Below are 19197 nucleotides of genomic sequence, written 5' to 3' on the forward strand. Positions count from 1 at the left end.
AGAGACTTTCCCGAGAATACCTGCTTCCTTTCTGTGGGTCAGAGAGGCTGAAAAGGCCAGCCCTAGAGAGCAGGGTCAGGAAGGGCCCAGAGTTAGGAGCCCAAGGGGGGAAGGCTGGTGGCTAGCTGTGAGCAGTGGTGGCAAGGGCCCTGCAGGAAGGCCCAGCACCCCACACCAAGGGGAGATCCGAATAGCTAAAGCTCGCGGGAGTGGCTATGCTTTAAAATACAGGGAAGACAATGTTCAACCCAAAGGAATGAATGACTAATGGTGTTATTTTAGGAATGTGGTAGTATTTGGTGGCCTAGGGCAGGTGACCTTCTTGATTCCTTCAAATTAGTTAGACCAGCGCTGGTGACGAGAGGGAGGGGTGGCTCATTTGAGGTGGTGGCCCACAGACCAGGGAGCCTGCTGTGTCCTGTAGGCCTTTGTGTCCTGTAGGCCTTTGTCTACTAATGTGAGGGACGAAGGCATACGTTGTCTGCCCATCTGCCGGTGCGCAGACCCAGGCTGAGGCACAGGGCCTTGGGGTAAGCAGGGCCTGGGGCAGCCAGGTCCTCCGCCAGGGAGAGGTCTGTCAGTCTGTCTGGGTACGCTGGGGCAGGGCAGGGAGAGGTGTTGGGCAGGGCCAGCTGGCTGCCGGTGCCTTGGTCCTCGCCCTCTGAGAGTGGATGGGTGGGGGCAGTGGCCGCAGCGTTCCTGGCTAGAAGCCCAGAGGAGTCTTTTGTAATCACAACATGATCTCGTGTGCTGAGCAGCGAACCGGCAGGGAGAGGCCGACAGAGGCCCGGCTCCGGCGGCTCCAGCGTCCCTCCTGCCCTGGCTCCCCGGGGCTGCTCTGGAATTCTCTCTGTGCTCGCTGTTGCCATGCACTCAGCTGTGAGTGGCACCTTGCCCTTGGTCAAGGGCTTCTTGGGGCTAGGAGAGGGTTGGGACAGCAGGAAGCCATACTCTGGGGGCATCTGGGGACAGCTGGGCCTGGGAGGAAGAGGGCTGTGCCTAGGCGGGTGGGCGGAGGGGCTGGGCAGGGGCATTGGTCACAGTAGAGACCCTGCAGCCAGATAGGGAGCTGGGCCTGCCTGCCGAGCTGGCTCTCTTCTGTCCCCACCACCAGCAGCTTACGGCCTGGAGACGCTGGGCCCCTGGGAGTGGCTCTTTCCCATAAGCTGGGCACAGGCCTGAGGAGTGGGGTCCAGGGCCTGGGAGCTCAGGACAGACCCGGGGCCTCTCTTTTTACTGTGCTTCTGGGCCTGGGAGCCAAACAGCTCCCTCCTCGACCTCCTGAATCCCCTGGCAACTTCCCAGTCACAGCAGGTTCTGCTGCCAGAGCCATTTATAACTCCCATTCCAGGCTCTGCTTGCAGTGGAGCTCCCTGGAGAGCCGGGGGATGGGCAGCTCACTGCTGGGAGCTTTGGGCCTGGGTATGAGGCCCTGACCTGGCCCTTGGGGAGGCAGAGAGATGGGCAGACAGGCCTAGTGGGGTGGGAGCTTGGGGCCCTCTATGTGCCATCTACTCTTGTGACTGTTGCTCTTGGTCTGGGGTTTGTTCCTTGGGTGATCAGAATCTGGTTGGGTGGGAAAGTTGGGGCCCTGGTACAGGATGGGCCCAGCACGCAGGGTCTTAGGCCCCCTGCCCTCTGCAGGGGCCTCACGGGGCCCAGTCCCCGAGGAGCAAGCAGGAAGATAAGGATGCTGAGCTGGACCGGAGGATAGTTGCCCTTCGCAAGAAGAACCAGGCCTTACTACGCAGGTACCAGGTGAGTGGGCTGTGCCAGGGGCCGGGACGACCGACTGGGTGGGCACTACCTGTCTGACCCTCAGACCCTGTGTGGTGGCCTCTCCCTGCAGGCTCAGCCTGGGTACAGGGTGAGGGTGGGTGTGGTCCACCTCAGAGGCTCTGTGAGGGTCTTGGGGACTCTGTGATGGGGTGCCTTTGCCCCCTGGTGTCCCACTGGTGTCTCTCTGTGTAGGCCTGTTGGCGTCTGTGTCTGTGCGTCTGGGGGGCCGTGGCCTGTGCTGACCCAGGGCCCTCCCACAGGAGATCCAGGAAGACCGTCGGCAGGCAGAGCAGGGGGGCATGGCTGTGACCCCACCAGAGCTCCTCAGACCTGATGGCCTCACAGTCACCATCAGCCAGGCTCCTGGGGTGAGCGCCCCCAGAGACAGAGTGGGGTGACGAGGTGGACGTCCTGCCTGTGTTGGGGGAGGACAACTGCCCCTGCCCTGTGTCTCCCACTTACACACCCTCCAGCTCTCAACCTCATGCAGCCCAGGCCATTGGTGTCCCCCAGTCCCCAAAGGGCCACAGCTGAAAGGCTACAAAAGAAGTCTCCTCATACCCTTTTCTAGTCCCATACCCCAAAGCACTGGCTACTCCTAAACCCCAAGCCACAGGGGGACAGAGAAGCGGGGCTGAATGCCAGGCACAGTGGCTGAGGGACAAAGCCCCACTGTCCAAAGTGCTCTGGATTTCCCAGCTCAGAGATGACAAGTCACTGTGGCATCTTGGGCCCCTGAGTGGCCCCAGGCCCTGGATAACCTAATGCCACTGGCATGCGAATGCCCTGTGGAGTCAGCTCCTCTGTGGGCATACCAGGGAGGGCCAGGGCTGGAACCCGGCCTGGGGAACCACGCAAAGAGCCCAGCCCCCAGCTCCTGCCCAGCATTGCCCACATGGCCTGAGGGCACAGCACCTCATTCTGCAGGGGAAGCGGGTGGTCAGCCAGAACTGGGTAAGGAGCACCCTTGGACCGGGAGCAGCCAATGAGATGCTGGAGAATGAGGAGGTGGAGGACCTCCTGGACGTCACTGGTACTTTCTGCCTGGAGGAGCGGGTGGAGCTGGCGGTGACCATGGAAAACAAAGCCGAGGTAAGCAGGGTGGACGGGGGAAGCCCAGGTACCAGACAGGTAGTCTCTTCTTCCCCAGCTCTGCATACTGCCCATCCTCACCTCACCTAGGCCAAGCGGATTGTAAGTGAGAAGCCCACAAGAGCAAGGAACCAGGGGGCAGAAGGGTCATCTGGAGACGGCTTGGGCCGGAGCCCCTCCAGGCAGAAGGCCATCAACATGGATTCTGCACAGAAGGTACATCTTCAAGATGGGATGGGACATGAATGTGGCGGTCCCCATTTGGTAGAGGCTGAGAAGCTGAGTCACATATGTCCCCTATCTGTGGGGACATGCCCAGGCAGCACCAGCAAGAATTCACACCCCTTCTTCCTTTATTGGGGCACTCTTCATTTTAGGTGGGGCTTGCAGTGAGAGTGTGATCCAGCCCTTTACTCTACCTGGACCTCTAATGGCCAGTGGGTGGGGGCCTTGGGTGTGGCCAGGAGGGAGCAGGGGACTGGCCATGTGCCAGGTATGACCTCTAGGTGGCAGCAGCCCCTAGTCCTGGCTCTTGCTCCCAGCCACTGGGTGTCACTGTATGCTGGGTCTGGCCACACACCCCTGCATCAACCTTGTGGACAAGTGCTATTATTATCCCCATTTTACAGATGAGGAGATGATATACAGAGAGGTTAAGTAACTTGCCCCAAAGACACAGCTAGCAGGTGGCTGAAAACCGTGCTTATGGCAAACAGCACATTAGAGATGGAACGTATCTAATTTCTAGACGGGAACATCGAAACCTTGAGAAAGGAAGGGGTTAGTAGACTCTGGATTTCCATTCCAAGCTCATGGCTCTTTCTGGTTCTACCCGGTAGTCTGAGTGTCTTCTTCTGGCAGGGTGCTTGGGAAGTGCGGAGTGCAGGCCTGGCCCCAGGCCCAGCTCCCCACCGGCCAGTGTGGGGGCCCCTGGAAGCGGGCTGGGACTATGCCCAGTGGAAGCAGGAGCGGGAACAGATAGACCTGGCCCGCCTCGCCCGGCACAGAGACGCACAGGGTGACTGGCGCCGCCCGTGGGACCTGGACAAGGCCAAGCCCACGTGGGTGGCAGGGATGGGTGTCTTGTTGGGCTGACATACTTGTGGGCTTGGGGTAGGGCTCACTGTGGGTGCTTATTGGAGGGCTAGTGGGACCCTCGCCACCCTGTGGCTTTTGGGTCAGGGCTCTATATGGACATTGGGTCCCCCATCTTTCTTGGGCCCACCATCTCCCTGCTGCCCTCAGTTCTGGAGCTGGGTTTGGGAGAGGGGTGTCGGGATGAGTCGTGCTGCAGCCTCTGTCCTCCCTGCACCAGCAGCCTGACCCCCAGTCTCTGTCTCCACAGGATACAGGACTTCGGCAAGCCTCGGGAAGAGGGCCAGGGCAGGGCGGGTAGCACCAGGGGTGAGCCAACACCTGCCCCAGCCTGTTCCCCTCCTTGGCTTTTTTCACCCTTCGTCCCCCTCTTCCTCCTTTCTCTGTTGCTTGGTTTACGATGTATTTTCAGAGCTGGAAGGAAGCATGGAAGAACATCTTCCTTCCTCTCCCTCGCCCACGTCCCCCCTGCCCACTCTACAAACCCACAGCTCCTGCCTGGGGTTCTGACCCCAGGTCTGGGGAGATGGCTCATGAGGAAGGCTATGGTTGCTTGTGGGTGAAAGTCCCATTTTCTCTGCCCCTGGACTGTGGTAGGAACAGCTCTGTGAATTAATGGCCCCCAGAATTCCAGAGCTCCGCTCTTGTAACAGTTTCTACACATGGGAAGCTGGGGCTGCAGCGGCTGGCTAGACACTTAGCGAGGAGCGGCAAAGCAAGCACAGGGACCCAGCTCTCCAGGTCAGGGCTCTTTTTGGGAGCCAGAAAACCTGCACCTGGACCAAGGGAAGGACCAAAGTGTCCTGGTCCTGGAAGAACTGGTGTTCCTGCTTTGGATCCTTCGTCACCCCATCCTTTCCCCATTTCCTTTGTCCCGCTTAGGTCCCAGAAGCCCCCGGAAGCCACAGCCCCCACCATTGCCCCCTGATGGCAAAGGTGAGTTAGGAGAGGAGTCCCATGAGTTGGCGCAGGAGCAGAGCTGCTAAGGCCGTCTTCTCTCCTTGATTTGTGGACCATTTCTTGCAGGTGGTACTATTCGGGGTGGGCAACCTAGCAGACCCTTGGTGACACCAGCCACACGCAGCAAAGCCCGGGGGACAGAACGGCTGACTGGCAGAGCCCGCAGGTAATAGGTGGCAGGGGGCAAAATCAAGGGAGGCACCTGGCTCCTGATTTCCTGGTTTGCCTTGCCCCTGGGAGGTCAGGTGCCTGCTCTGCCTCCCCTGCCCACCCCCCCGGGGAGGGGGAGCCTCTGCCTCCTGGCTGATGGCTGCCTAGTGGCAAGTTAATGAGATCTGGGAAGAGGCCATCAGCAAAAGCAGCGGCAGCAAGAGCCTGGTGCCCAGGGAGCTGGCAATAATTACAGCAGTTACGTCCCCGGGGAAGTCAGGCGCCTTTCCCAGGCAGCACATGCAGGGACATGCCTGGAGTCCCCACAGAACTCATGGTGCGACAGGCAGGGCCATATAGACAGCAGCCGGGGGGACCTGGGATGGGGCTGAGGAAGGTGGTGTTTAGGGGAAACAGTTGGATTTGGGGAGCAAGGTGGGCTGGAAGGGAAGCATCCTGGAGCCTCATTCTGGCTCTAAGGCCCCCGAGAACGGGGGCTGTTGCTTCTCCCAGGGAAACATGGGCCACTGGCTGTGGTGCAGGGGATGTGAAGTGGGGAGGGCCTGCCCTGTGCTGTGTTTCTGCAGGTGGGAAGACAGCTGCAAGACAAAGGAAGACAAGCAGGAGGTAGAGAGCCAGGAGGTGGGTGCCTGGACAGAGGGTGGGCCGGGTGAGGGACATGAGCCCTGGATTTGCCGGCCAGCAGGGCCAATGTCTTGTTTCAGGGACGTCAAAGCACCAGCAAGACTCTGAACGGGAAGGAACATGCACAGACGCAGAGCAGGATGGAGCAGGGCAGACCCCCGAGTACCCCGAGTATCCCGGCAACGCCAGAGGGGTCACAAGCGGGTTCAGGAGCTTCAACAGCCAGTTCGGTCCCTGGCTCTCCGCAAAACATGGACTTGGTTCCCCTTGACCTCTCTCTAGGAGGCCCCAGCAGTCCTGGGCCTGGGAAGAGCGTGTGTGTTCCCAGTCCAGGGCCTGGGGCCCAGGACAGCCCTGTGTCCTGGCCGGATGGCTCGGAGCAGCCCTTGGGGTGGAACACTCCCCAGGCTGAGCCAGAAGCCCAGACTTGCTCTGAGCCACAAAGAGGAGCAGGGCCCCTAGAGCCCAGAGAAGGCAGGTCTGGCAAGGCTGGGCCCCACCAAGGCCTGGCACCGCGAAGCAGGCCTCCCAGAGGAACCAGCCAAAGGGCAAGGGGCACAGGAGGTGTGAGGAGCAGGACAGGGTGCCCTGACCCCGCAGGGAGATGCTGAGCCGGGGGAGCAGGCTGGGGACAGGTGGAGGGAGGACACAGTCAAGAGCCTTCTTTATGGTGGGCGTCTGCTTGCTGGTAGCAAACAGTCTGGCGGAGCAATTTGGCAAACTCTGGCACAGTGACACATGAGGGCAGAGAGCTGGCCTTCACTGCACCGCCCTTGCAGACCCCTATGCACGTGTTTTCACCACCAGCGGGTACAGCCCCTGGTGTATTCCTGTGCCACGGCTGGTCTCTGAGGCTGGTGAGCCCTGTCCTGGGCCCACGGCTGCCTAGGTCACAAACCCTCTCGGGGAAAGAGCAAGGCTAGAAGCACTTAGCACTTGGATGGCCTGGCCTCCCTCTCCAGGCGCCAGCTGCCAGCTCTTCAGGTGCAGGCGGCCTCAGCAGCTGGCACGGCCAGCCCAGGTCTGGGCCCTTTCCCACGCCTCTGCCTTGCACCCAGGCGGCTCAAAGGGTGGCCAGAGCAGGGGAATCTCACCAGTTAGTTAAAAGCCTCCTGCCTTTCTAGAAGAGGGGGCTGAGGCCCAGAGAAAGGCAGCCCACAGCCAGCAGGGGCTGCGCTGGGGATAGAAGAGCAGAGCTCAGGTCTCTGCAAAAAGGAGGATCCCCGGAAAGTCTTCCTCTGTAATGGGGTGAGGTTGGGCGGGAAGCCGACAGCCTCCACTCCTCACAGTATGGGGGGTGGGGGGGAGCTTACCACCAGGGACCCCTCCCCTACACTCAGATCAGACATCGAGTGTACCCTGAATAGGGGTCAGGGCACAGCCCTGCAGCCCGGGGTCATTTCCTGCCATCTCCTACTTCCTCCCCCCACCACCTCCTACACCATGGTCAGGCAAAAGCAAGGACTCAGAGAGGACAAACGGCGACTCCAGCTAAGTATGACATTAGGACTTGTCTTTCCTACTTAAGTCTCCATTACTGCCCCTCCCCTGAGGCCCACGTCTGGTGAATTATCCAGACTCTGCATAAGCTGTGGCTTCCTCTCAATTCAACAAACATTTCCTGAGCACACAACACCAGCAATGTAGCCAGTGGGCGATGGTGACTTTGCCAGCAAGAGGGAGGGAAGAAACCTAATCATCCGGCAGATCCAGGCTGCACAGCAAACTGTTTTTGGCTGAAGGTGCCCGACAGAGGCTGGCGATGGTGGTAGGAGCGCAAAGGGAGCCATCCCACCTCTGCTCGCAAAGGCAGGCCCCCTCCCTTTCTCATCATGTGTACCCTTTGCCCCCTGGATCTCCTCTTGCTTGGTCCCCTCTGCTCCCCTCCTCTCTGGCCCTGTCACGGTTGTTCCTCTCTGCTGCGGGTCCCAGACCTCACCAGCACCCCTAGGTTCTCTAGGGATTGTCCAGATCCTCCCCAGGATTTCTCCACTGGCAAAGTGAGGCTTTCACCGTGGGGCTGCGGCCTGGGCTTCCTCACTGGCTCTTGTTCATTCTCTACCCCTCTATTCAGGAAGCATGAGGAGGGAATCAGATGATTTAGAGCAGGGCTTCTCACATATTAAGGTGCAGAGTAATGCAGATTTGAATTTAGTAGGTGTTGGGTGGGCCTGGGAGTGTGCATTTCTAATGCATCTCCCGGCCGCCTACGCCGCTGCTGGCCACCCTTTGAGTAGCAAGCGTATGGACTGGCATGTGGGAAGGCGGGGGCAAAGGTGGTCTCTAGACTCCTCGCCGGTTGCTGGCTGTGGGGGGGGGGGTGCCCCTGTGCGTGGGAACTTCCTGGCTTCAGAGCTGGGTGGGAAGCTGAGGCACCTGGGAAGATGCTTGATAGGCCAGTGAGTGGTGGTACCAACTTCCTGTAGAAGAGACTGAGAAAGCTGGGCGGGAATGGGATGAGGTGGAAGCGGGCAGATGTGGGCATGGGGCTGCTAAGAGGGATTTTGGAAAGGCTTGAGAACATTCCTATGTGTATGGGAGGAACCCCTGTGAGACGCGAATAGGCAAAGGGTGAAAGAGTCCCAGCTCAAGCTTTCCTTTTGCCTTCTAGTCACACTCATATGGCTTTGGAGCATGGCTCTGGCCCTGGAACCCAAGTCTCCCAAAGGATGGAGCTGGGGTAGAGCAGGTTCAGGCAGAGCCCTTGAATGCATATGTCTCAGAAATAACTGTGATTAAGAATTTGAATTCTAGGATTCATAAACGGCTTCCAACCCCTAATACTGCCAACTGTATAGCTGTACCTTCGTTCAAGGTCATGTGCCCAGGCATGTGTGACTATGGGACGGGGACGTAGAATTCAGGCAGCATTCTGTTTCAGCCTCATGATAGGACCTAAGCAGGAGAGAAAGTTGGGCAGGAGGGCTATGGAGAGGGAGGGCTTCTGTCCTTCTCGATGTTCGGAGAAAGGATGACATGGGATTCACGAGGGGCTGCAGAGGATGGAGATTGGCACAGGATGTCGTCAGTAGAGGAAGAGAGTAGGGCAAGGCAAGTATTACAGGGCTTTTCTCAAAAAAGGGGAGCCCCTCAGGATCAAGGGAACCAGCAGTTATGGGGGCCACCCCTTCTGCTCTGGGATGGAACCAGCTATGGAGCAGGAGGGAAACGTGGTTCGACACCCCTCCACAAGCCTTGGGGTCATGGAAGCCACCTCTCTCTTCCCTGCTCCTTTGTTTAAAGGCCTGGCAGCCTTCCCCTTGGAGCCCTTCTCCTCTCCAACCAACAGACCAGATTACTCTTTAAAGGTGGGGACTTCTTCATGAGACACAGCTGTCAGGAACCCAGGCACAGAGCTAGAGGAGCTGAGAAGGGAGGGCAAACAAGACAGCCGCAAACCAGTGGGGAGATGACAGCTTTACCTCAGGCCTCAAAACAAGGAGGGCAGAAGAGGCGGGACCCCGTCCTGGGCCCAGATCACCTTGCAGAGAGGAGCAGCAGGCCATATTGCAAGGGAGGGATTGTTTTTGATGACAGGCAGCACGGCAGAATGAAACAAACATGGGCCTTTGAATCCGACAGACTGAATCTGAATGCTAGGACTGCTTGCTATCTGCTGGCTGGGTGAACTCGGTCTACTTTAACCTCTAAAAGCCACAGTTTTCTTATCTGCAACGTGGATCTAGTAAAACCTACCATAAAGGGTTGTTCAGAAAATTAAAGACAAGAGTATGCAAAATGTACCTGACACACAGTAGGCACTCTATTAACAGTAGCCTGGCACCCAGAAGGCACTTAGTAAATATTTGTTGAATAAATGAAGTAGCTGTTTGGTGTGATCGCTGTCTATTTGGTTTCCTGTTTTTTCCTTATCTTCTCCTCTAGTCTCATCTTCACTGGGGTCAGTACACTATCCGGGAAACAAAGGATGAGTTGCAAAGTTTACCAGCCTTCTAGGTCAGTGAGCAGCTTTAATCCCAGGGAGTCTCGTGGAGTCAAAGCATCAGGAAGTAACCCTGCTCTTACAGGGAGTGCCCTGACACCACCCCCCAGTGGGACCACAGGGATGTCCTACGCATTTGCCCCTAACTTCACCCACTGCTCCCACAGCTCAGAATGTTTCCTTGTTTTCTCTGTTCACATCAGTAGCAATCTCATCAACTCCCACCAGTTTTTGCTTCTTTACTATTTCCCCCCCAAACAAACTCCTTGATGGAGTTTTCTTCATGACGCCTTGTGTTAAGTTTTGTCACCCAAAGGAGCAGCATGACAGTATTTTCTTATGGTCAAGGGATGGGTAAGTGGAGATCTCTGGAAGCAGGGGCTCTCCAGCTACCTAACAAGGCACAGTTCCAACCCCGGCCTCAGGGACAGGAGTAACAAGACAGTACTATCCCCCCCCCCAATAAAAAAGAGGGGCAAAATCCCTGTATCTTATTTTTGGGTCTAAACTGGGGTGGGGGTGAGGGTGGGGGCCAAGAGGATAGAAGACACCCTCCACTTTCTGACTATCGCCATTTATCAGTGTGCACACAGCCCGCAAGCTCGTCTCTCTGAGTGAAGGTCACTGGGGCCCGACAAGGGCTGACACTGGGGGACACAGTCTCACTGAGGGGGGGCTCAAGGCTGGGAAAGGCAATGAGAGGAGACAGCATAAGGCCCAGACGGAGGCTGCTTTCTCTCAACGAGTCTGCTGGCCCACGTCACAGCCTCTCATTAAGCCTCCACTTGACGCCGGGGAAGTGAAACAGCCCAGACCTGGCACCAGAAAGAACAAATGTGGCGCCCACTGCTCCTTTTAAGGACTGGCTGGAGGAGCAGCAGGCCCCGGGTAGGAGGTGAGGCAAACACATCGGTACCTTTGTGGGACACGGAGGGACGACTGGCAGACAAGCTCTCCGGGCAGGTTCCCCCGCAGCCCTCGGAAACAACCAACAGTGGAGGCTTTCCCCCCTTTTCTCACCACTTCTGAGGACACAGTGTGTCCTCTCTCCTCAGTAGGGCAGCTGGCTTCAACCAAGAAAGAGGATCAAAGGGCCCCTCGATAACTGTCAAAACAAATTCCCTAAACCTAAGGATCAGAGGGAAAGTCTCAGCCAGTGCTTCCCAAGTTTTCATGTGCGTCAGAAGGACCCCAAAGACTAGTTCAAACACAACGCTGAGCTCCAGTCCTCATTCAGTGGGTCTGGGATGCCGCCTACGACATGGTGTTTCTACCAAGTTCCCAGTGAAGCTGCTGGTCTGCGTGCTGGCAGAATGCTTACTACCTGCCCCTGCACATTTCTTTCCAGGCATCAATTTTGCCCAAAGGGACAGACGTCCCCTTGAAAATATATTACCTTGTGTGTATACTTTTATTCCCAAGATCTCCAAGCCCCGTCACGTCTATTACCTCCATTTGCTCTCATGAATTCCCATTTGGTTAGGAGGAAAGAGAGGGGTCAAAGGCCATAACCAGTGCCATTACTGAGTCCTCAGATTTATTTCCTATTTCCAGTTCAGGGGTCCCTCCCAAGAATGTGCTGCTTCCTATCCAGGCCCTCACGATGGTGTGAGCTGTTTATGGATCAGAGACTGGTGGCTGTGACACAGCACTGCCCAGACTGACCCACAGGGAGCTCAGAGGGCAGGGGGCCTCCAGGACACAATCGAGGGGGAGACCTCAACCTGTGACTCAGAACACTGAGGTAGCAGAGAGGTATATTTAAAAGGAAATGTTTGGTAATCAACATAATTGCTTTTTTGGACAAGCTGATTTGGGGACTTCTGAGGCTGATGTGACCCACTGAAGGCACTAAAATAAATAGTTCTTGAATTAATGGTGGTGGCTTATGGAAAATATTCCAAGGAAAGTCAGCATCGTATTGCTATTTAACTAACGAAAGTTGGACTCTTATTGCTGTTAAGCTATTGCAAAAACAGATTACTGAAGAAAAAGTGGCAGTAACAAGGCTAGATTCTTGGCATGACTATAAATTCCTTGAGGGTAAGAACTGTGTGGCAATTTTCTGATCCCTTAGTAGCACCTTGACAAACGTGTATAGAGCAGAACAGAGAAACTGGTTTGGTCCAGGTGCTCCTTACTGACCACGTGGCTCACGTGTACCATGGAAGCCATGGCTGTTTCTACACGTAGAGGATGGAGAGCTTGGTAGAGTCTGCGTGTGTGGTAAAAAAAAGTTTTTTGTTTTTGTATTGTTAAAATTAGCTACTGGAGGGAACAAAGAGCATAACGTAGGTTTTCTGGCAGTAGAAACCCATGGGCTATGTCAGCAAGTAAAACAGATGTGACCAAAAAACTGCCGATGGAGCAGGTATATTTATAGCTCAACATTAGGCCAGGACAGAGGAGACAACGAATGGGTCACATATTCTATGCTGCCTCCATCAAGCACCACATGGAATACAGCTGTGGACTTCTGGTGCCTGGAAAGAACAGGCAGGCCAAGCCCAAGTCCCTCAACTTGGAAATAAAAAGACTGCCGCCGGAATGACCAGGGCAGCTGTGATTTGCAGGGTTTCTCTTTAGCAGTCCACTCCCTTCAGCCAGATTATGGGCCATGGATGTGGGTTCACAGGGGATTATGACAGTGATACCACAATGACACCAGAGAGAATTCTATCCAACACAGTAATCGACCAGGTGATCAACAAACACAGAGCACCTACTACTGTGCCAGGCACTGTGAAATGACCCAAGCCACTGTGGTCCCTCTCTCCATGGAGGGAGACCAACAAGAAAAAAAAAAAAGTCCAGCTGTATCCCTTTTGTTACTGCGTTGCAGTTCCAGAAATACCTCCATTCTCTGCAGACAGGAAGGGGAGGGCAATTATTTCTCCGTTTAAATAGCTGTGGTAGCCCTAAAGCTCCAGAGCTGACCTTTCAGTTCCCCTTAAAGAAACATGTAGAAACAAGTAGATGCTCTCCACTCAGCATTTTAAAACAGGATATAAATACTCAACTAAAGAACACACTATCTTAGAATTTCCAAGTGAAAACTGAAAACAAGGTAGACAGAAAACGGTCTCATACGAAGTGGGAAATCTAGAGCTCTCCGAAAGAAAAATATTTCTTATGCTTAAAACTTCAGAGACTTAAAACACTTCCTTGTACCTCCGCACCCACAGGGTAGAGAAATGATATATACTCGGGTGAGGCTCTCTTCCTTCAAACTCAGGCTATGAAGAAATAGGTGCACGCAGTAACTTCTGCTATAAGCAAACGCCTAAAAATGGTTCTGCTGGTGCAGGTGCAAAGCAGTGGCAGGAAAGTAACCCCCTTTGCACAGACTTCTTCCTGGCTCAAAATCTGATGGACAATTTTGCAGTTAATTTCTAACCCCTGAAAGTAAAGCCATTCTGACCACTGTTCCCCACCAACTGGGCCTTGTTCCTGTGGAACAATGCCCTTCGCATCAGCCAACGGGCTCCTGCTGTACACACTGCTGTATGTGCTTCCATGTAAAGCTGCAGAAGCCACATGTCACCATCTACAGAAAGGAGGGGCTGACTAGAAGAGCCTCGAAACTCTTCCCCTCCCCTTCTGCTCTGCCTTACCAAGCCCTCTCATAGAAAGCCATTGTGTAGGCTGAAGAGGAAAATAAAAGGGCGGACTTTTTTCCATGCTCCCCTGCAGACTACAAGGTGATGTAAAGGCGCAGCAGCCACCCGCCCCAACAGCTCTGGAGAAGTGCAGGCCTCAGGGGGCCCCACCAACACTGACTTCTCCCTTGGTGTGTACTGGGCAGCATTGTCTAATAATGAGCTGAGCTCAATTGCTTGCCATGTATTTTGCAGCATAACTAATCCCTTATATTTGTGCTTTTCACCCACGTCTTTTATTGTTTGCTTTAGGGGTAGAAAAAGCCTCACCTTTGAAGCAATCTACAGCTTCTCTCAGCCCTTTGGCTCTTTCGCCTCCTCCACTGTAGACAAAGCTCTGACCAACCACTGCAGACTCCTCGGTGTGTCTTTCCCAGTGTTAGCACTTCTTGAGCAATCTAGGGGCCCATGGTTTAAAGGTGAGAACAGTTATGCTATCAGGCGGCTTATCCTCACCTCAGCACTTCGCCTGCTCAATGTAATAATTCTTAATACGCATGCTGACTGATCTCTAAGCGTCCTCAGCTAGGCATCTGTTTAGAGCCCTGTAAAAGGAGAACTTCTTTCGACCTAAAGCTAGATATCACTGTTCTTCCGACCCCATCATTGCTTCCTGACTGAGATGGATTCCTGCCACCCCTTACTAATCAATTCGGTCAAGCCATCCGGCACAGAAAACACCAGGGCAATTACTTTTTCCTCCTACACTAATTCATCACCACCCATCTACCACATCTCAGACCATTTCCTCTTCCAACCTCTACACTCCTTCCCCAAGAAGTTCAAAAAGAGAAACGATCAACTTACACAGAGTTCTTAGAATGTATTTTTGTTCACCTGAAAAATAAAACTTTTAAAAAATATACAAGACTTTTTGAGTACAGGTATATCTTAAATGGCTGAATTATAAATAATGTCTCTGGTCATGTTCACAGCTAGAGCTGGAGCTAATGTCCCAATTCCAGTGAAGGCTTTAGGGAGTCAGGCCAGCAGCTGGACCTACAAGTGGTCTCTCTCGACTCTTTGATCCATCCCAAAGTGGATTCAACAGTCCAGAATACAGGGGTCAGGATGGGGACAGGGGATTGGACTCCCAGATGGTCTCCTGCAAGTTCAAAGGATTCTTGGAATAAGATCAATGTACAAATATTAAAATATAGGACTAAAAATTCACACAATAAATATAAATCACAGGCTATTATTGGAGTTATAAAGTGGCATTTTATGTTTCTTTCCTCCAGACCCCCACCAAAAATTTAAAAAGGCCTCAGAGGCTTTCTAATGACAAAAGTCAAGTAAGCTGCTCAGAAGTCTTCTCCAGCCAAAGACACCTTGGGGGTGCTACCAGCCTGCCCCTAGGCTATGACAGCTCAGCTGCTATCTTGCCCAAGACAGGACATGGCTTAAAGCAAGGCTGTTTGTCCTATAAACTTGGATCAAAGATAACTAGAGTGCAGGCCAGAAAACTGGAGAGACAAACTGTTTCAGTACTCAGGTGGATAAATGTTTGTCTTTTTTTAAAAAAGTGCCTCATTTCCCAAAAAGGAAACACTAAGGGGTTTGATATCTTGTCACGACCTACACTCAATTGCCTAAAAGCAAGTGGCAGAAGAAAATGGAATCTGAATTGAGGGCGTATAATTCTTGCTGCCCCAGAGCTATACATATGTCATTTCCCTTGGTTACTCATCTCAATAAAAATATAGGCTGCATGTAAGTAGGGTTTACCGGGAGAGGTAAAGACAAGCCAATTTAATGTTCCCAAGACTGATCTACTAACTGGCTATCAAAGCACAATCCTGAGTTTGAACCTTTTAGCCTTCACTGCTCTATAATACAACTCAAACCCAGAGAACATGCTCAAAGCTCTGGTTTTATCCTAATCACAGGGCTACATTGTCATTGCAGGTTCAGGAAAGAGGGAAGGCTAGGGTGATTACTGGAACAAGACAAGATCTTGAGCAGGAAAAAAAAAGATAAAACAATTGTGAGTCACTCTCCTTACAAAAGCTTGCTCTTTCTAAAAAACTGTGAGGAGAAGGTCAAGGATTGAAGCAGAGGCATTGCTCTTTCCCTTCCTTCTTCCCTGGCCCATATCCAGATACTTAGGGCTGCAACAGGAAACCTCTTGGGTGGGGGCACTAGGGTGGGAAGAGGAGGGGATCAGTACACACTGCACCCTCTCTAAACTGCTTCTACTTCTCTCCTAAGGGTTTCCATTGTCCTTTCAATAAGTCTAAGAATGATTATACTCTTTTGTGTCATAAACCTATCTTTCTGAAATAGGAAGGGGAATAGGGGAAAGAGTGGGTGATGGAAAAAAGTGTTTGTGCCCTCTGGCTAGCTGCACTTTGGGGACCAGCAAATAGCCCTTGCTTGACCCAATCAGTCAGTAGCTACCCGGGCTGTGGGAGGATATATATAGTTCTATGTAATTATAGCGTCTAGTGCATATGTCAACAACTATATACAGGGATCTATAAATTAAATGCATTTGTGGCCACTGCAACTAGGTTGACGTACCTGAGCTCCACTACTTTTGGTGCCCTCATCCTTGCGAGAGCTTCAGCTTATTTCAAAGCCCCTACAGCTCCCTCCTTCCCCTGAGTCTTGGGGGTTAAGCCGGAGTCACCCCTGCACGTAGGATACACTAGAGTGAACCGAGCCGCGCAGAAAGGTTCGGTGCTGGGACCTCCACCCCTCCCCACCACCCCCCTTATGGCTCAGGGCCCTGGCGCCGCAGCACGATCCCGGGAAGATCAAACCCCGAGTCCCTGGCGAATCGTGGTCCCTTGGCTGAAGATCGGGCTTCAGGTCACTCGCCCCCAGGGCGAGCCGGCGATCGTCGGGGGAAAGGGGGCATTCACTTCCTGAGGGTCACTCCCGCGGGCTCCCCGCCGCGTCCTGCTGCAAAGTCCAGTCTCCGGGCTCGGGGAGGATGGTTCCCGGCCTCCTCTGGGGTGGTGGGGTTCAACGACTCCATGGCGCCGCCGCCGCTTCCTCCTCGTCCTCCTCGGGACCCCGCGGCCGCTCCAGAGGCCCGGCCAGGGGGCTGTCGGCAGAGGGCTCGGGAGGCATGGGCCGCGCCGCCTGCAGCGGGGGCGCGTCGCGCGGCGCCTCGCGGCTGGACGACCCCGTGGCATTGGGCCCCGCTGCAGTCGCCCCCGAAGTCCCGGACGGGCCGGTGGCGTTGGAGCCGCCGGGGGGCGGGCCGGCGGCTCCCCCCGAGGTCCCGGCGCCCACCGGCTGCCAGATGAGGCTGTAGTAGACGGCGAGCACGATGGCGGCCAGCGACACTGAGAGCACGTAGGCGAACACGGTGGCGAGCCGGACCCACTTCTTGTTGGTCTTGGCCGCCATCTTCGCCTTCTTGTCCCCGGTGTAGGTGGCCGGCTTGCCCCGCTCGGCCGGAGCCGCGTCGCGCTCCTTCATTGGGGGGCCCCGGCCTTTGCCCCGGTGCTCCACGGCCCCGGCTGGAGGGGGCCTGACGGCCAGCGAGGACTGAGCAAGGGGCAGCCCGGCGCCCTCGGTTCCCGGCCGCTTCGCGCTCCGCCGCCGCCGCTCCTCACGCCGCCTGCTCGCAGCCCGCCACCGCGTCGCTGCAGCTGCCGCCGGGGCCTGGACCAGTCACCGCCGCCAGCGCCGCCGCCGCCGCCGGTCCGTCAGCTGCTTCCCAGCCGCCGCCACAGCCACAGCCGCCACAGCCGCCCGGCTCCGCGTCCCCATCCGCCGCCGCCTGCTGCCCGGCCGCCGGCCGCCTGGTCTCCAGTGGCCGCGCGGACAGCGCGCTGCGCTCCAGCCGGGCTCCCCCGCCTAGCGCGCCGGCAACAAGGGCGGGGGAGAGCGCTGCTGGGGGCTGCCTCTTAAAAGGGCGACGCCGGGGTCCGGAAGTGCCGCGCTGGGAGGCGGGCTTCAGTCCCGCGCCGCGAGCCCCGCCGGGACGCCCCGCTACGAGAGAGTTAAAGGAGGCTGGTCCTTAAAAGGGCAACGTCGCCGCCGCACCGCGCGGGCTGGCTCGGTGAGGGTGGGAGCTTGGGCGCTTCTTTAAAAGGGGAACCGTGTCGTTCGGGGCGGAGTGCGGGACTGGAAGGGGGGCGTGGAGGGGCGGTCCGAGCGCGGAGCTGTCAACTCGGGCACCTCTCCTTTCCAGGACTGTCTGAAGTGACAGGTGGAATAGCAGCAGGGGCTTTGGCCCCCAGCCCTCACTTTACCCCCCGAGTGGTGGTGATACCACGCTCGTGCTGTCGGCTAGCGCCCCGCTCCCCATACCCTCCGGGTGTGTCTTCCAGACCCTTTTACACCTAGCGAGCCTGGGGCGTAGGCAGATAAGCACCAGGAGCTGGGATCCCACTGTGGTCACAGCTGGTCGCGCCCCTTCCCCGCCATCCCAACCCCCTTCCGGGTGCCGCCAGGCCTTCGCGGCTCTGAGGAAACCTTCCCGATTCCTCGTTCTCTTAGAGCCCCCAGTCAGGCTGCCCAGAGCTTACAGAGCTTCCGGGACAGCACCTCGTGCTCAACTGTTTTTCCAGGCTCGCCTCCCACCCTAGTGCCAAAGTTTGCAACAGGTCTCAGGTCCCGCTTTTTGGGGCTTCCGACTCCCAGGTCAAGGGGCTGCCCTGAACCCGTGGAGCCGCTCCCAGAGCTTTTCCCCTCTCTGATCCTCACGGGGCCTCAGAGCCAGGGTGGTGCTTCCCTCGTCCCTTCCGTGGGAGGTTTGTCCTCCCTCAGGTCGGTTCTGACGACCCCCCTCCAAGCTCCATCTCAGTAGCCGATTTCCCCTGTGCCTTCCTGCTCCTTCCGCCCTCCTCTCTCCTGCCTTCTCTTCTCATTCCCTCTCTACAAGGCTTTCCAGAATTTCTGACTCCCTCCTCCTTGAATCCTACTTCCTGTGTTCCCAGAGCTGGGTGTGTGGACCGCCTGGGTGTCTCGATGGGTGTAGCTGTGCCTGTGTGTGTGTGGTGAAAGGACCGTGGTCTTGATGGGCTTCAGTGGGTGAACCCCGCGCGCCAGTCCTGCCCCTGCAGATGTGAGCCTGACTCCTGGCTTCTGACCCTGTGGGGCAGGACCCTCTCTGCCTTTCCCATTTCCCTTCCTCCTCCACAGGAACCTTTGGCTTCTGGACACTGTGCCCCTTTTTGAGGAAGTCTGCTCAACACTGCTGCCCTGCCGCCTCAGCCACACAGCAGTCAAGTGGCCATCAGAGCCGAGTGTGCTGATGGCCAAGGGAACCAAAGGCCTCTCAGCCAGCCCCTCACTCGTAGGCCTGAGTCCCAGGTATGAGGGAGCCGCCAGCAGTGGTTGACTGGATGCTATTTCCAGGAGCAGCCTGGCTTTTTACTTTCTGAGAAATTTGAAGGACATTGGAAAATTGGAATGTATATTGTCTTCTGCGGGCTGATGGAGGAGAAAAGACAATCACTCCTTCCTTGTCCTCCTTCCAGGTCAGTCAGAGCCCATCGAGCAGGGTGGCTTGTTAAGTGAATCTTCCTGAATGGCCTCTGTATGTTGTCTTCTCTCCCCTGCTCTCTGGCTTTCCTGGCGGGACTGATCGTACCAACTGTACCATGGTGAATTATTCTGCAAGATCCCAGGTAAGGCCAACCCCAAGCCTCCTGATATCCTCTTTCTTGAATGCACTCTATATTTCTTCTCTTGCAAATTAAACGTTCCTCTTGCTTGGTTCTCAGTACTTGCAGAAAACAGCATGCCACTTTTCTATACTAAAGAATAAATATACTTGAAGCCGTTATGCAATTTCTCCTACCCTATTTTCCCTCAAACTAAACAGTGCCAGATTCTTTAACCTATCATCAATAAGCCCTATTTATTATGTGGATTTACATAGTGTCTTTTACCCTAGGAACTCAAATTGCT

At 55.4% G+C, this 19197-nt stretch overlaps 2 protein-coding genes across 2 annotated transcripts; one reads left to right on the top strand and one right to left on the bottom strand.

Annotated features, from left to right (window-relative positions):
* Window positions 1-722: 722 nt before the first annotated feature.
* On the top strand, window positions 723-9560 carry CCDC9B (coiled-coil domain containing 9B). The gene is given in 13 exon segments (XM_019725493.2): window positions 723-759; window positions 762-815; window positions 818-879; window positions 1645-1758; window positions 2040-2147; window positions 2707-2871; window positions 2962-3087; window positions 3733-3932; window positions 4217-4275; window positions 4849-4902; window positions 4993-5092; window positions 5664-5718; window positions 5802-9560. Coding segments are annotated over 13 exon segments (1650 nt in total). The 5' UTR covers window positions 723-737; the 3' UTR covers window positions 6333-9560.
* A 4566-nt stretch (window positions 9561-14126) lies between these two features.
* INAFM2 (InaF motif containing 2) lies at window positions 14127-17368 on the bottom strand. Its single transcript, XM_019725494.2, has one exon. The coding sequence runs from the start codon at window positions 16753-16755 to the stop codon at window positions 16294-16296; it is 462 nt and encodes a 153-aa protein (XP_019581053.1). The 5' UTR covers window positions 16756-17368; the 3' UTR covers window positions 14127-16293.
* Between the last annotated feature and the right edge of the window lie 1829 nt (window positions 17369-19197).

Source organism: Rhinolophus sinicus, linkage group LG03 (assembly GCF_036562045.2).
Source record: "Rhinolophus sinicus isolate RSC01 linkage group LG03, ASM3656204v1, whole genome shotgun sequence".
Taxonomy (NCBI): domain Eukaryota; kingdom Metazoa; phylum Chordata; class Mammalia; order Chiroptera; family Rhinolophidae; genus Rhinolophus; species Rhinolophus sinicus.